The 18576-nt window shown below is 33.9% G+C and overlaps 1 protein-coding gene across 1 annotated transcript in view; it reads left to right on the top strand.

Annotated features, from left to right (window-relative positions):
* The window catches only part of DMD (dystrophin), a 2251544-nt gene that overhangs the window by 844391 nt on the left and 1388577 nt on the right, over nt 1-18576 (top strand). The window contains exons 21-23 of the mRNA XM_049704774.1: nt 3237-3417; nt 11630-11775; nt 17443-17655. Of these exons, the coding sequence (XP_049560731.1) occupies nt 3237-3417; nt 11630-11775; nt 17443-17655 (540 nt within the window). The remainder of the gene's footprint in view (nt 1-3236; nt 3418-11629; nt 11776-17442; nt 17656-18576) is intronic.

Below are 18576 nucleotides of genomic sequence, written 5' to 3'. Positions count from 1 at the left end.
TTTAACAAGGCAAATTCCACTGGATTTAAGGTTTGAGAATAATCTTCTTTGGCTTGATGCCCTGCCTTCCAGTCCTGCTAGGGTGATGCTTCTACCTTTAGGACCCACTGGGGTGGCAGACACTTAAGTTTAGGGAATATTAGAGTGAGCATTCATTGACCCTGCCCTCATAGCATTTACCTAGAGTAGGTGAGAGAGAGAGATTAAGTAAATGATTAAATAAACAGATGTTAAATTACCACCGGGACAAATGCTTTAAACAGAGGTACAGAGTTCTGGGAGAGTGTCTAACAGGGAAAACCTGACCTTGACAGAGCCACCAAGGGCAACTTCCTTGAGGCAGGTACATTTGAGTTGAAAGTAAGAGAACAGCAGGGAAGGAGGCTTCAGGCAGAAGGAACATGGTGGGAGGGAGCAATAATGACCAAATAACTGAAATAAGGCCAATGTGAATGCTGGGCATAGAAGGGTGGGGCGTAAGATGAAAGATGGAGGCAAAAAGACAAGCATATAGGAGACAACGCAAGGACTCTAAGGGCATGCTAGGCCCTTGGTGTTCATCTGAGGAGCAAATGGAGATCACTGAGGTTACATATCTTAAATATTCTCTCAAGGTTAGAGAAGTCATCCTAAGTGAAATCATTTCTTTTTTCTGCATTCAGCCACAAAGTTCCAAATTCTGATGATGGAAGTCTATGCCTCTTCATCACCCCTTACTGTTTCTTTCTGCCCCATTGGTTTCTGTTACTTTGATGAATCACCTTAGGCAAAATACTTAGCAGGATAAGCCCCATGTCATTCACACAACAGTTGAAATTGTGATTACTTGGTTGTGATTAGTAATAGGTAGATAAATTACTCCATCCTGTTTGTCAGCGCATTCTGTTATTTGGAGATGTTTCTAAAATTAGGGTGCAGATTTAGCTCAAAATCTAATGTTTGCCAGAACTGGTTCTTAATATGTTGAGGATTAGGGAGCCCTTTAAGAATTGGAAGAAATCCATGGACCCTTTCCTGAGGAAAAAAATACAAGTTTTTCTAGTAGATAAACATTTTGAAGGATAAACAGACTGAGAGAACATGCCTTACTCTAGAGGACCAACCACACTAAGGCCCTTTTATGGAAATAACGAGTAATTGTTAACATCTTTTAAATGTTAAATATTTGAGGTCAAAATGATATTTCCTATGATTTACTCTTAGAACTTTAAGGTCCCTGCTGAACATTTGCCCAAATGTTTTATTAGTTTCAAAGTCCCCTTTGTTTTGCAGAACATACTTTACTATACTGTAGACTCATTATATAGCCCCCTAAGAAGGAAGAATGATGGCCCTACATCTGGCCAGATGTAAATCGGGTTCTTAAATGTTTCATGGCAGATGTCATTGGTACCATTTGCAAGTCTAGTGTACAAAGTGCGTGTCTGTAATTCTATAATCCAAACCACAGAGTGTTACCCTTTATCTCTTGTCTTACTCTTCTTCTATGAATATGCTCCTACCTTCTAGCACTTGATAGAGAGGCTTTATATTTGAATGGGAGAGATGGGGGTCACTTCCTTATTTATCTAAATGTCTTTAATTTTCACCTACCAAAAGAATTTGATTGTTAGAGGTTAACCTACCTGAATCAACTCATACTGTTATAATCACATACCAAAATTCCTCTGAAAGTTATCTTTATATCTTCTAAAAATAGATTGTCCATTAGGTAGTATTGCTACTATGAAAGGATCCATGTGATAAATTTATCTCATTCAGTCCCAAGACAAAAGTTACTCTCTCTAAAAGAGTATGCATGGATCCAAAAATAACAGTTTTTTTTTTTTTTTTACTTTTTACATTAATTTCCAGGAAGCTCAGATTTTTATTTAGTTCATAATTATTATAATTCTATCAATTTTCCTTTCCTTCTAATTGTCTTGTGATCCAATTTTTACATTTTAATTCTCCTGCTTTTTACATTTTGAACAATAAATGATCCTGAAGTACTTTTTTCTAGAGGTAGCATAGTTATGACTTTTAAGTGAACAACCATGGTAATAATACTTTAAAAAAGAGCATTTTGAAATTTCTGTTTGAGTTCAAATTATGTATTTATTAGAAACATATGAATTGCAACTTCACTGGAAACAAAAGAGTATGAAAACATTTACACCAAGAACAGCACCGTTCCAAAGAAATTGAATGCAGGCCACAAATTCAAGTCATGTGTAATTTTAAATGTTCTAGAAATGACATTTAAATAGGAAAAAGAGGTAAATAAATGAATTTCAATAATGCATTTTATTTAACCTGATATATCAAAAATATCATTTCAAGATTTAATCATTATTTTAAACTATGAGTTTGTATTTTCATACTAAGTCTTCAAAATTCAGTGTATGTTTTCCAATGACAGCACATCTAAATTTGGACTAAGCACTTTTTAGGTGCTCAGTAGCTACATGTGATGAGAGACTACTACATTGGACAGCACGGCAGAGTGTCCTTGTGATTTTTATCAACTAAATCAGAGTAGCCTTGAGAGTGAAAGGGGGTGCTGTTAACAATTATGCCAGGACAACAAGAGTAAAGCAGAGCAAACAGTCTCCCTAATTAAAATGATGGTAATTGCCTATTCAGTCAGGAGAAGTGATAAGACTGTACAAAACTTAGATAATTATAGACACAAATATGTGAGTGTATATACATAAATATTACATAGATTACATGTATATGTAATCTATATAAAATTAATATATAAACATTTGTAATTTAATGTAGTATGTATATATGCAGACATATGTAGCTATATATACAATTTATATTCTACACAAGTGAATTTAAAGAAAATTGCTCATTGAATGAGCTTAGAATTTGAAGTAAAGGTGCACAATTTTGACATGAGCGGGGTAGAGAAACATCCATGTTTGATTTATGAAGAAGATATAAGGTCATTCATAGTACTTTTCAGCTGTATATATTTATGCCCATTAATGTTCTAAATGATGTCATTTTGAAATTTAAAAATCATTGTATATGATGATATCTATTGAATGAAGAGTCAAGGTATTCTTAAATTGATCACCTGTGCTGGAGGCTTGCTTCAACCATCATGGATGTTTCTTACCAATATTTTGATAAGGGCATTAAGCTAAGTTTGCATCACTGCCTTTTAATACTTTTCTTTGCAAAAATGTAATGTATGCAAAGTAAAAACGTTATTTATTTTAATACTCTAAATTATGGTACAGGATGAAGTCAACCGGCTGTCAGTTCTTCAGCCTCAAATTGAGCGATTAAAAATTCAAAGCATAGCCCTGAAAGAGAAAGGACAAGGGCCAATGTTCCTGGATGCAGACTTTGTGGCCTTTACAAATCATTTTAACCAAGTCTTTGCTGATATGCAGGCCAGAGAGAAAGAGCTACAGACAAGTAAGTAAAAATACTTAAAATGACTAACTTGATGTTTTCCAAAATAGTTATTTATCGTGAAAAGAGAAAGTACTAACATGAAAGAATGATTTCCATCAAAGAAACCATACTCTCTACAACCTGTAGTAACAACTAATGGAATGTTGTTTTCGGAAAACAGATCTGTTAGATTTCCATTTCTTGCTCCCTCCATAATAATGTCATGACTATGAAGAACAAATAAAGTATATGTTGTGTATAGGCGTAACTTCTCCTTGGTGGGTTGAAAATTTTACAGTCAAATGTTTGGAACATTGAAGGAAATAAAAGAGCAGTGGAAGCCCTGTTAGTAGGTTTTCATCAAATCCAGTTTGCTTCATGTGCAAGGATATCTAGCTAGGCATCTTGCTAATACTTCTATCAATTTATATGAAGATTATTATAGCTGTAGCATACATGTGGCAACTGAAACTCAGCCAAGGACAAATTATTCTTTGGGCTGCATTTTACTCTTGGATCACTATAAATATACAATATCTTCTTTTTCTCATTTACTGGTAAAATACAACATATGAGTGGAGCAATTATGCAAATGCCTACCATATGACGAGCAAATTTTTCAGGATGTCAATTTTGTCTCTCACCAGTTTGCTCTTATGATATTAATACACAGTCCAAATATCCCTACTCATCAGACAAAAATTCCTTTGACAAGCAGGTTTATGAACATTTTTAAGCATTAGCGAATGGGTCTTTGGTTCACCATACACATATATACATATGTATATATATGTACACACAAAGGATTATAGAGTAAAACTAGATTTTTAAGGCATTAAGATAAAAATATTTTTTTTTAAAAGTCATCCTCAAAGTTGTCATGAGAATCACAAGAACATATATTTGTTTTCTACTGAAACTTTAAGTTGTTGGAACACACATTTTTAACTGCTTTCCTTTGCAAATGTGCAAAAAATTTACCACATAATAGCATTGCTAGAATCAGCATAGGGTAATACACGGGCTTTCCTCACTTTCCTATTTTTTTTCCTTTTTATTTCCTGGTGAGGTCATGTAATGAAAGATAAATGCATTTTTTTCCCTTTCTTTTACTTCAAAGTCATTTTTACTGAGGGGTTTATTTTCCTGATAGGGAATCAGGTAATACAACTTTACAGTAACGTCAGCTCCCTCTTGTGGATTTCAGTGTACTTGTTGCTGGGCCTCTGTAAAATCAATTGGGGAGAAGATTGTAAATGTCCTAAATTTTCAAACGTTGACCTATTTAAGAATAATGCATTTTTCTTATCATAAAATCCATAAACCTCCCTTAATGTCAAGTACATGTTAATGGTTATACTGTAACTGGTTGTCAGAGGAGCTTATTCACTGAAAATTTTTTAATTTACATAGACTTATTCATTATATTAAGGTTTAACATTTTTTTCTGTTTCTTTTAAAGGTGTTCAGAATGTTGATGTGTGATGATAACAGATTTGATTATGACACCATAATATAAATATATATTAATATATAACCTCTGTTCATATAGCTATCAGTATACCCATCTATATTAGCATGTCTTCTCTTTATCTTGCATATATATGATGATTGTTTATAAAAGTGCCAAATATTTTCATTTCATTTATGTCTAAATAAATGTTCTCCTTTCCACTATATTAACCAAATATCTCTAACACTTTGATTCACTCTTTTGGAAAACTTATTTTGATTCATTAATAATCATTAATTAAATATGGATTATATATATGAATTATAAATTATTCAATTTATATTTGTATATATAATTTATATGCATTATATGTATTAAATATTATATATAAATTGTGTATATATAATTTATACATTGCATATATTGTGTATTATATGTATAAATTATATATAATTTTATGTAATATGTATTTATATATATGTATTATGTACATATATAAAAATGGTGAATAAAAGTTCACCACATCAAGTCATATTGCAGTTCAGTTTGTTAATTAATAATTATTTTCAAGGAATTTTCCATATGTATGTTTTCCCCCAAACTTACACCGGGGAGTAAATCTCATTTCTTGTATTACTACATGGTGCTTTGAACATATTAAGTATTCAGCAAGTAAGAGCTACCATCTTGGGAATCCATCTTGACTTTCATTCCCTCTTTCCTTTTCTTCTTTACTAGTGTTCTCACAATGAAACAAAATCTTGACATCTTAAGTGTACTTTAAATGGTGAAAACTGGTGTGAGGAATTGGTGGTTGGTATTTGGCAAAGATGATATGAGAAAATAATATTAAAAGTTAAATGTATTCTATATTCATAGTAATTTTTAGTCTACAAACAACAGTCTTATAAATTATCTTTCTTAGTCCTCAGGGAGGACACAGAAGCTGAAAGATGAACAGGAATTAGTGAGATTAAGGGTAGTAGGTGCTGGCTAGCTAAGAATCTGAGAAGTCCTGTGTCCCTGGAGCACAGAGAGGAGAGAGTGATGCAAGGTGAGCCTAGAGAGGCAAACAGTCTAGAAGGGCCTTTTATGAGCCACGGTGAGGGTTCTAGACACTAACATGAGAAAAATGAAACAATACTGATGGGTTTTATGCTGTGATATAACATCATAAATCAGTTTTGCATTTTCAGAAACTGAGCAGTGAGGATAGATTGAAAGGAAGCAAAAGTACACGTGGAGAGACTAGGAAGGATCTTCCCTTGTGTGGGTTTTTGCTTGAGCTAAATAACTTACCTGTGAGATACTAACAAAGGCATTTGATCTTTTCACAAGTTGTTCTGTCTTCTCAGAATAGAGTGGAAGTTTGGTTTAGCTCTCAACGAGAGAACTTTACGTCTTGCGTCCGAATACTGATCCGAAGCAGTTATACAGAAAAATATCAACAGTTCAGAAACTGAAATATTTCCCTTCTCATTAAACTGAGAGACCAGAAGGAAGCTAAAGAAGGGAGAAGACAGTCAGGGCCTCCCTTAGAAATGAAGTGGACTTGAGGGTGAGATTAGAGCCCATTGGGTAACTATTCCCACAGCTCTTCAGATGTATTTCGTGATTGATGAACCCACACATGGGTAGTGAGATAGCTAGTTCAGAAACTATGGACTTGCTAGGTCCTGTTTCAGTTCTAGCTCCTCCCCAAAGCAATCCACCTGTGAAACACCCAGAGAGTTTACTTAGGATCCAGATTTCAAGGAAAAAAATGTGCCCAAACATCCCGAATCAGAATACAGAATAAGATGTTGCATCTATACAATATGGTAAATAGTGCCCACATGCAATGGTGGTCTGGATTCTTCAATACTTTATCAGGGTTTTGAAGAGAACATGAGACTTTACATAATGTAAGTTATTCATTGAATAATGCAAATTAATGCATACTTTGTTGACATTTTGTTTAACACAAAGAAAAATAATGTATCAAGTTGTGATTATTTCTTAAGATCTAGCTAGAATTGTATTGGTTAATAGAAGAAAGATCAATCAAATTTATTATTTAATAATATAGAATGTTTCAGTGGTCATCTTCTTTCTGGATTTGAGAGATTTTTGTTTTATGCTGGCCTGTGCTGAAAAACAATGGATTCTTTGAATGTATGGCATTTTATTTCTGTCAGTCTGTCTATCTGTCTATCTCCTTTCCTCCCTCCCTCCTTTGATCTATTCCATAGGTGGATGCTGACTGAGTTTTGGACCATCTATAATATTATAACATATACTTACGAGTTAAGTAACTGTATTATACTTGTACAGTGCTCATGCTACCTTACCACTTTGGTGATAAGCTGACAAGTCAGAAAATCTTTGTTTCCTCTCATTTAATGTAGGTACAATTACAACTACAAGTACAGTCTTTCCCCAGGATGCTACAAATGCCAAGATTATCCTCAGCACAGTCTAAACACTCTTCCAAATACATGGTTAAATATGCTGTGCAATATAATAAACTATGCCTTGTATATGTATTTTTAAATGACCATTAAGTATTAACCAGTACTGAAACAACAGTATTTAAATAAACCTGAAGTTAAACAAATAAAACACTTTCATCCTTTTTGTTACCATTTCCCTTGATCTTTATCTATTATATTATTTAAAGTTTGGTCTGATCATGATTCTCTTTGCAGGATGAAGTGGACACTAACTTTTTAAATTCACTCTGTGTGTGTTAGGATATTCATATGCATGCATTGTATGTCTTCATGTGTGGACATGTGTGTGTGTATGTGTGTGTGTTTGTAAATCATTTCAGAGCAATGTCTTAGGTTTGGCTATGCATCTGGTTCTCTAGAAAGTAAAATTAGTTCAAAGGAACCTACCTCTCCCCACAAATGAAAGAACATGAGTGCCTCTATTCAGCTTTTGTTCTCTCCCTAGCAAGGAAGTGTTCTCCTTTTATTAACATAGATAAAACTTTGTATTAAACTCTTAAAATTTCTACTTAGTCTTGAGTACGTCTCCTTCACTTTCCTGTTGTATTGCATCTCCCTTCTAGCTAATAATAATAGCAAATATGTACCCAACAATGGATGCAGTAATCAGCAAATATAGAGACAAATTTAGAATAAAATGTAGCATCTTATTAAGATCTACAAAGGCCTTCATGGTCGTAGTTTCCCCTGCCCTAATGTCGCACCACACTTCACCTTGCTCACTTTGTTCTTGCTACACTTGCCTCCTTGCTGTGCTCCTACCTTACTAGAAATACTCATGTCTTTGGACTGTTAAACTTGTTATTACCCACCTGGAAAACCTTTCTTCTCTGTATTCATATGGCTCCCTCCTTCAGTGCTTTTAAGTCTCTTGTCAAGTGATACTTCCAAGGAGAGGGCTTTTTTATTCACTGTCTGGTCCCTTTCTATCCTTTTTATTTTATTTAATAATTTTATTGTATTCAAAGAGTTTCTGTAACATATAGACATTTTTTTAAATAATGAAAAAAATAGAAATCTGCATACTGAGCTACTAAACTTAAGAAATGGAATATTGGTAAAACCACTGATGTACTTTGTTGCCCCTCTCAAATTCCGTTCCCTCCCCTCTGTACGCACTCGCACCATCATCTCCAGGCAGATCTTCTGTTTGTCTCTTCTCAGTGCCATTCCCTGCTCTTCCTATGAAAACTACACTTCCTAGGATCCTTTTTTTAAACTGTCTACCTGCTTGGTTCAGCCAGTGGGAGGCACTTGGAGGATACTTAAGGTGAGAAGAGGAGAGAAGATAGAATATTCTCTTCCCCTCTCAGTGTTACAGGGTGCCTCTCCATCAGTAGCTGAGAATGAATCCTCCAACTTTCTAGCCCTCTCTGGAAACAGCATACCTCAGGGACCCTGCATCCCCAAAGGGAATCCCCCTGTGAATTCAGCTCCTGCTGGGTGGTTCCAATTATTGGTTTCTTGTAACACCATCTCACACCTCTTCCCTTTGTCCCTCTAAGCTTGGAGATGGTAGTATCTTCCATTGCTAATCTATTGATTGCCCACCATCCCTTGTGTAAATCCTCGTTGCTCCAACATTTTTATATCTAATTCTCAATCTTAAATTTTTTTTATTGCGTTATCTGGAAGGATCTCCCCCCCCCACCGCCATAACTTTATTTTTCTTCACTGCCATTTATTTCTATTAGTCATTATAGTCTCTTGATTTGTTTGTTAATTTTCTGACTCACCAATTAGATTTTAAGCATAATGAAAGCCAAGGCTTTGCTATTTTAATTTTTACTTCTTGCTTCCCTGGTGCTCAGAGCACTGAATAATTATTGGCTGAATGAAGGAATAATAAATGACTTCAATTAATTCTCCCCAAAGTATCTACATCCCCATTTTTATAAATGAGGTCTAAGATGCTAAAATGTTAAGTAATTTGCCAAAGCTAGTGAGTGGAGAGCCAATTCCAAAAGACAGGTTTACTGAACTGCATAATCAGACTTGCTAATTGTCATGCTACACAGCCTCCTTCTGTACAAACAGAATGGAGAAGCAATTCTGATAGATGTTAATGAAAAACCTGTTGATCTTTTTCTAATAAAAAGTAACCCTAATATCTTCATCAACTCTTTCTATACTTACCTTTCTCTCCTGACATATATTCATCATCTGGATAAAATTGGACTGATTCATATCACCTCTGACAAGCTTCTAATAAATGTTTATGTGTCCCAGCCACTGCCACAAGGAAAACAAGCACTGTTTTCCAGAATGTATATGTTCAAGTTCAGTTAAACTAAACTTGGTACATTTTATAATCTATCCAACATACCTCCTTGTCTCTACCTATAGACCTGTCTCCTTCCATCTCTTTGCTTCATCATAACTAAATACTGCTTTACTTCAGTACTATTCATGAGATCCCTCTTTGTTTTTATTAATAATTACCTAGCATTCAAATGTATGTAGTTAGCAGAGAAACACATTATTTATATGAAAGAAAGCAGTGAGGTTTAAAGTACCACAGAGATCTTTTGAGATCCTCCAGTATGAAATCAGAAGTGCTCAGGTTAAAGAAGGCCTCTTAAAATATATTTGGGCATGAACTGCCAAATAAATATAAGCACATTGAGTAAAATTCTCAGTATCCCTTTCTAACACACTTTCTAGAAATATATTTTCCATTTGAAAACCCCACTTAACAAACGTGCAAAGTACTTTCCTATATTCTTCTCATTTAGTTCAGAAGGAATTGGTATATAGAAGTGAAACTCATAGGCTAGCTGATAAAAATAATGTGGTTTAAATAATGCAATTGGATATAGTGATTTGAGCTAGTATTTTGCAGTGTGATTTTATCTGTTTAGGGAAATTCTCAGCCATTATCTCTTCAAATGTGGCTTCTGTCCCATGTCTCTCTGTGATTCTGGGATACATTTATGTTCATTTTACTGTTTTTTTCTATGTCTCTTATTCTCTCATCTTTATTTTCCATCTGTTTGTCTCTTCATGCTTCATTCCAGATATATATGTATATGCATGTATACATATATATAAATACACATACATACACACACACACATACATGTATATGTTTCTCGCCTACCTTCAGGTTTACTAATTCTCTGTTTAGCTTTGTCTAATCTGAATTTAAACCTATTCATTGTGTTATCACTTTTTCACTTATTGCATGTTTCAGTTCTACAATTTCTTTTTTATTCTTCTTAAAACACTTAAGATCATTTTTATGGTTTCCAGTTTTCTGCCAAAATTCTCAACCTTGAACATGGTCAGTATAGCTACTTAAGTCACATAATCTGTGTGGGCGTGTATAAAATAGAAAATAATGTATAGTAATAAATAGTATATATACATTTTAGATTAAAAACTTGTATATAGCTATATATACACACACATTGTACTTTCCCATATATATATAAATTTCATTCCCTAATTTTATATATAGTTGGAATGAATATATGTATGTACATATACATATATGTGTGTGTGGGGTGTGTGTGTGTGTGTGTGTGTGTGTGTGTGTGTGTGTGTGTGTGTGTGTGTATGTTAGAGAAAGTACATTGTCTGTTGGTGGCTTTGACTTTGAAACAAGATGATCTTGGTTTAAAATCCTGGCTGTGACACTTACTAGATGTTTGACTATGAACAGATTAGTTGGCCTTCTTTTATAGCCTCTGTTTCCTCAAATGTAAATGGAATAAAAATGTCTATCTCACAGGTTTATTGTGAGAATTAAGAATGATAATGTACGTGATCATTATTAGAGTTTCTGACACTAAACGCACACAAATTGTGTTTCTTTTAGTAAAATACAGCATGAACTGATGTAATATAAAATATCACCTGCTGTAGATAATGATACTATTTTCCCCAAAGGCAAATGATAATACAGAAAGAGAGTAGTCTTCAAAGTCAAATATACATGAACTCTACTTGGTTTCTCCAACTACCATCTGTGTTACCTTGGGCAAGTTACTCAGCCTCTCTGTTGCTCCATTTCCTCACCTTAAAAAACATGAATTAAACAATGCAAATCTTGCAAGGCTGATAGGAGGATTCGATGTAATATATGCATAGTTTCTGTCAAAATATCAGGCATGTAATAGGAACTTATCTTCAACAACATAATCATATTCTAATCTGTATATTCACATTTTCACACTTTGTTAATATTTGTAATTATTAGTATGATTGAGTTTGCTGGCAGCTTAGGAAAACAAATGACAAAGTTTTAAATGGTTAAATGATTCTCTTTTTTTCCCTTTCGATAAAGTTTTGGACACTTTGCCACCCATGCGCTATCAGGAGACCATGAGTACCATCCTCATGTGGATCCAGCAGTCAGAAACCAAACTCTCTGTACCTCAGGTTACTGTCACTGAATATGAGATCATGGAGCAGAGACTCGGGGAGTTACAGGTCTGTGACTATTTAAATGTCTTAAACAATACAGTACAGATCTCATCTATCAAGCAATCACATTGGTATAACCTTAATATAATACTAGAATTAAAATAATCGTGACAAGTGTAATAGTTTACCAGCTGAAAAAATGAAGATTAAGAATTTAAAAGTGTAATATTTTATGCATTTGTGCCTTCTCTCCATAAGATAAAAATTCCATCTTTGAAAACAATGATACGGTCTACTTAAGAAGTATATTCTTTCCTGCTTAGTGTGTATTTTCAGAAACATGGATTTTGATTATTATAGAAGTTCTGGTATTATTCCTCCCCTTTGCTTGCTGATTTAGAGCTCATCTCACATTTCCAAAAAGAAAGTGGTAAAATTAATGTAGTTATAAAATTAGTTTTAATTTAAACCCCTTTTGATGTAATATTGTAATTAAGTTTTGAGTTCTATTCACTGTATTTTAATAGTCTTATATCAGGAAATAAAATACTAATATGGGAAATTAAAGAAATAATTTGTATGAGATTTTAGAATACTTTCCCTGCTAGTTCTGAAAAGCCTGTGTTGTATATCTAATCACATTTTATTTTGTAAGACATTAAAGTGTATTCATTCATTGTATTAAGAGCTGAGATAATATGTCCACATTTTGAGAATTAAATTAAGAAAAAAAGTTAAAAATTTAACTTCGTTATATCAAGAGTTCTTTTTTGGGAATTAAATATTATTTCCTAAAAAAGTAATTTTAGAAGAAGTTCTTCAAAGAAATCTTTATTTAAACATTTCCCAGTATATGTTGTACTATTTAAACTATTTCCTCTACTATAATACCAAACAACCTATAACTGTTTAATCTTTTTGCCCCTTTATGTTGTTGTTTGTAATACCTGAAATAGTTCCAAAATTTACTTTGAAGAATATGTGACTTAATAAAACTATAAATGTAAGGACATAAGAGTACAAAGGTATAGCAATTAGGAGAGTGGGTTAAGTATAAAAGAAACTGTATGCAGATGAATGGGACAGTGTATTTCCATTGATAAAACAGTGATGGAGGGAAAATTATTTATAAATATTATTGAGAAGATGAATTATTAACTAACTGAAAAAAATGAAGTTAGAACCTTGTGTCAAATGTTACACCAAAACAAGCTACCACATAGATTAAAAAGTCAAAAACATTTTAATCATAAATTTTGGAGAAATTTTTAATAAAACTTTAAAAACATATGGGGAAGCACAAAAATCAATGGAAGTGATCACAAACACTGTAAAAATACCAGAGCCAATTTTAAAGAAAAATGAGATAAGGAAAACACTTGTCTGAGTAAGTCATTAATAAGGTAGTCACCAGAAAGAGACATAAATGACCATTAATCCTATGAAAAATTGTACCTCAAATTGTAAAAGATGTAGTACAAATTTACAAAATGAGATATTTTTTTACGTACTAAAGTGCAAAAAGAAATCTAAAAAAATAAAACAAATGAATATAACAAAACAGAAACAGACTCATACAGAGAACAAACTAGTGGTTGCCAGTGGGCAGAGGGGTGGGGGAGGGGCAAAATGGGGGTATGGGGTTAAGAGGTACAAACTACTATGTGTAAAATAAGTAAGATACAAGGATATCTTGTACAGCACAAGGAATATAGCCAATGTTTTATAGTAACTTTAAATGGAGTATCATCTATTAAAACACTGACTTACTATGTTGTACACCTGAAACTAATATATTAACTCAACTATACTTTAATTAACAAAAGAAATTGTAAGGATGTAGTACAAATTTACAAAATGAGATACTATTTTTTACATACTAAATTGCAAAAAAAAAAAGAAACCCAAAAGATATAGTAAGTGCAGATCTGGCAGCAATGAACTACATCTCACTTATTGGAGGGAATGTAAATTGAATGTAAGTTTTGCTGAGGAAAACTTTTCAGATATAGATACATAGAGATATACATAAATAGATCATAAACGTAATTTAAAAGAGTGGAAAACTTAATTTATACAGCTAATAATGGGAAATGGTTAAATGAACTGCAGAAGCAATTAAAATCTGTTTTTGAAAAATACTTAATGACATGGGAGAAGGCTCACAATAAATTGCTTAGCTCAAAATGTAGTTCTACATAGAGGGAACTTTCCTCAACATAATAAAGACCATATATGACAAACCCATAGCCAACATCGTCCCCAGTGGTGAAAAAGTGAAACCATTTCCAGTAAGATGAGGAACAACACAAGGTTGCCCACTCTCACCACTATTATTCAACATAGTTTTGGAAGTTTTAGCCACAGCAATCAGAGAAGAAAAAGAAATAAAAGGAATCCAAATCGAAAAAGAAGTAAAGCTGTCACTGTTTGCAGATTACATGACACTAAACATAGAGAATCCTAAAGATGCTACCAGAAAAGTACTAGAGCTAATCAATGAATTTGGTAAAGTGGCAGGATACAAATTAATGCACAGAAATCTCTTGCATTCCCATACACTAATGATGAAAAATATGAAAGTGAAATTAAGAAAACACTCCCATTTACCATTGCAACAAAAAGAATAAAATATCTAGGAATAAACCTGCCTAAGGAGGCAAAAGACCTGTATGCAGAAAATTATAAGACACTGATAAAAGAAATTAAGGATGATACATACAGATGGAGAGATACACCATGTTCTTGCATTTGAAGAAACAACATTGTGAAAATGACTCTACTACCCAAAGCAATCTACAGATTCAATGCAATCCCTATCAAACTACGACTGGCATTTTTCACAGAACTAGAACAAAAAATTTCACAATTTGTATGGAACCACAAAAGACCCCAAATAGCCAAAGTAATCTTGAGAAAGAAACACGGAGCTGGAGGAATCAGGCTCCCTGATTTCAGGCTATACTACAAAGCTACAGTAACCAAGACAGTATGGTACTGGGACAGAAACAGAAAGATAGATCAATGGAACAGGATAGAAAGCCCAGAGATAAACCCACACACGTACGGTCACCTTATCTTTGATAAAGGAGGCAAGAATATACAATGGAGAAAAGACAGCCTCTTCAATAAGCGGTGGTGGGAAAACTGGACAGCTACATGTAAAAGAATGAAATTAGAACACTCCCTAACACCATACACAAAAATAAACTCAAAATGGATTAAAGACCTAAATATAAGGCCAGAAACTATCAAACTCTTAGAGGAAAGCCGAAGCAGAATACTCTGTGACATAAATCACAGCAGGATCCTTTTTGACACACCTCCTAGAGAAATGGAAATAAAAACAAAAATAAACAAATGGGACCTAATGAAACTCAAAAGCTTTTGCACAGCAAAGGAAACCATAAACAAGACGAAAACACAACCCTCAGAATGGGAGAAAATATTTGCAAATGAAGCAATGGGCAAAGGATTAATCTCCAAAATTTAGAAGCAGCTCATGCAGCTCAATATCAAAAAAACAAACAACCCAATCCAAAAATGGGCAGAAGACCTAAATAGACATTTCTCCAAAGAAGATATACAGATTGCCAACAAACACATGAAAGATGCTCAACATCACTAATCATTAGAGAAATGCAAATCACAGCTACAATGAGATATCATCTCACACCAGTCAGAATGGCCATCATCAAAAAATCTACAAACAATAAATGCTGGAGAGGGCGTGGAGAAAAGAGAACCCTCTTTCACTGTTGGAGGGAATGTAAATTGATACGGCCACTGTGGAGAACAGTATGGAGGTTCCTTAAAAAACTAAAAATAGAACTACCATACGACCCAGCAATCCCATTATTGGGCATATACCCTGAGAAAACCATAATTCATAAAGTGTCATGTGCCACAGTGTTCATTGCAGCTCTATTTACAATAGCCAGGACATGGAAGCAACCTAAGTGTCCAGCAACATATAAATGGGTAAAGAAGATGTGGCACATATATACAATGGAATATTACTCAGCCATAAAAAGAAACAAAATTGAGTTATTTGTAGTGAGGTTGATGGACCTAGAGTCTGTCATACAGAGTGAAGTAAGTCAGAAAGAGAAAAACAAATACCATATGCTAGCACATATATATGGAATCTAAAAAAAAAAAAAGTCATGAAGAACCTAGCGGCAAGACGGGACTAAAGATGCAGACCTACTAGAGAATGGACTTGAGGATATGGGTAGGGGGAAGGGTAAGCTGGGACAAAGTGAGAGAGTGGCATGGACATATATACACTACTAAACGTAAAATAAATAGCTAGTGGGAAGCAGCCGCAGAGCACAGGGAGATCAGCCTGGTGCTTTGTTACCACCTAGTAGGGTGGGATAGGGAGGGAGGGAGGGAGGGAGATGCAAGAGGGAAGAGATATGGAGACATATGTATATGTATAACTGATTCACTTTGTTATAAAGCAGAAACTAACACACCATTGTAAAGCAATTGTACTCCAATAAAGATGTTTAAAACAATGTAGTTCTATGCATACTAGATATTGTCTAAATAATCAAGGGTAACAGTTTAATAAAGTAAAATAAAAATAAAAAATAACATATCACAAAATAAACATAAGGTATGCAACCACCAAATTATGTTTGACACATAATTATGCATATGTGAGTGGTAAAATATGATTAGCTCTTCAGGGTTTAGTTTTACATGGAAAGAACTGGAAGTTTATGTAAAAAGTAATAGTTGTGGGCTTCCCTGGTGGCACAGTGGTTGAGAGTCTGCCTGCCGATGCAGGGGACACGGGTTCGTGCCCCGGTCCGGGAAGATCTCACATGCTGCGGAGCGGCTAGACCCGTGGGCCATGGCCACTGAGCCTGCGTGTCCGGAGCCTGCGCGTCCGGAGCCTGTGCTCCGCAGCGAGAGAGGCCACAACAGTGAGAGGCCCGCGTACCGCAAGAAAAAAAAAAAAAAAAGTAATAGTTGTATATAATGGGTATTTTTTTCAATTTTTTATCTTCACCCTTTTTAGTTTATAACCAGAAAGTAACATTTAAATAAATACTGAGTCGGTGAAACCTAAAGATATGCATCGTATTATAAGGGGTGGAATAGATTATACAGTACAAATGTAAAATCAAGTTTGTAAATTCTTCCCAAAATTCCCTAGACTTTCACTGTGATACTACAAAACAGAGCAGTGTCTTTTGAAAAATAAAAAAAACATTCATTAAGTGGCATTAGTAAACCTTCCATCTGGTAACTTATTCAGAGCTTTGTTATCACATCTATCAATCTGATTTAGTTATATTTTTATCTATGAAGGTTAAAAGTTATCTTACTTAAAGGCTCAGTATAATTAAGTTAAACTCCATTAATTGAATCATAAATGCAGTTATTAATATACAGACAAAATGTAATAAAATTAGGTGTGCTAAAGCTCTTTGGTTCAGTAATATATAGCTTTGTATATATTTGGCATTGTTCAGAAGACTAGGCATAGATTTTTAAATAAAATATTATTAAATAATGTGTAAACTACTCTTATTAAAATTAGAATTTAAATGACTATTTTATAACTGATGTTACATCATTTATTTTTAGATGTTTGAATCACGTAGCTTTCATTTTAAGTAATTTGATTTATCTGAAATTAGTCAATGAAATTGAACAATGAAACTCGTTAGTATTCATCAGTTAGTATAAATGCACTTTCTTCTTTTTAATTTTGAGGCTTTACAAAACTCTCTACAAGAACAACAAAATGGCCTAAACTATCTCAGCACCACTGTGAAAGAGATGTCAAGGAAAGCGCCCTCTAATATTAGCAGGAAATATCAGTCAGAATTTGAAGAGATTGAGGGCCGATGGAAGAGACTCTGTGCCCAGCTGGTCGAACATTGCCAAAAGCTGGAGGAGCAAATGGCTAAACTCCGAAAACTTCAGGTACTTCAAGATTTTACTTTTTATATTCATTTTTTTCTTTACTTGTTTGTCTCCTAATGATGAGTTACAAAATTTAAAGACATTTAACCTCCATAAGTCCCTCAAAGTCAGTGATAAGGTCAAAAGACACAAATCTGTCTCAAAGGAGTATAGTCTGCCTATTGATTTTAAGAAAACTTTAATTAAGAGTTCTGCTTCTTAGATTTTCTTTAGAATTAGTTTTTTTTTTTCACCAATACCAATAGGACTTAAACATGTTTTTAGCTCAGTAATTTTCAAAACCCATCTTTTCTTTAGTCTGGTTGTCCTCTAAATAGAGGTATCATTTAGCTTATGAATAGATAAGAAGTTATCTACCATGTAATATAGTCATATCATTTCATCAGCATATTTCACTTGTAATTTTATGTATAAATTTGACCCCATCACCTTCTACAAACCAACTTCTACTGACTTAATTTGTTTGGATAGTGCCACCTGATCACCCAAGCATTAGTAAACCAACAGTTACACTGTAGTCTAAAGTTTAAAACATTTGGTGATGCAGGTAATATCTCTCTTATGTGGTAAATTATTGTGAAGAATGTTAATGCTGGGAAGAATCTTGAAAGCATCATGGCGTGATGGAAAAGCATTGGAATAAGACGCCTTTGGATCTAAATCCCAGTCCAGCTACTTAGTTGTTTTTTTCTTACCTTTCACAAACCAAAAGACCAAGCAGTTTTAAATCATTCTTTAAAGCACAACATCCACATTTATGTGTCTCTACGTAGGAACATATGTGTACATGCATATACATGCATACACACATATACATAAAAACACATTTTTATCAGTACCACTGGCGAAAGAGGGTACAATTACTTGGTCCTTGCCATCAAGGAGCCCATGTTCTGGTGAAGGAGAAAGGTGAGTGTATTT

This window comes from Orcinus orca, chromosome X (assembly GCF_937001465.1).
Source record: "Orcinus orca chromosome X, mOrcOrc1.1, whole genome shotgun sequence".
NCBI lineage: Eukaryota > Metazoa > Chordata > Mammalia > Artiodactyla > Delphinidae > Orcinus > Orcinus orca.
This window is presented reverse-complemented; position numbering and strand designations above follow the sequence as displayed.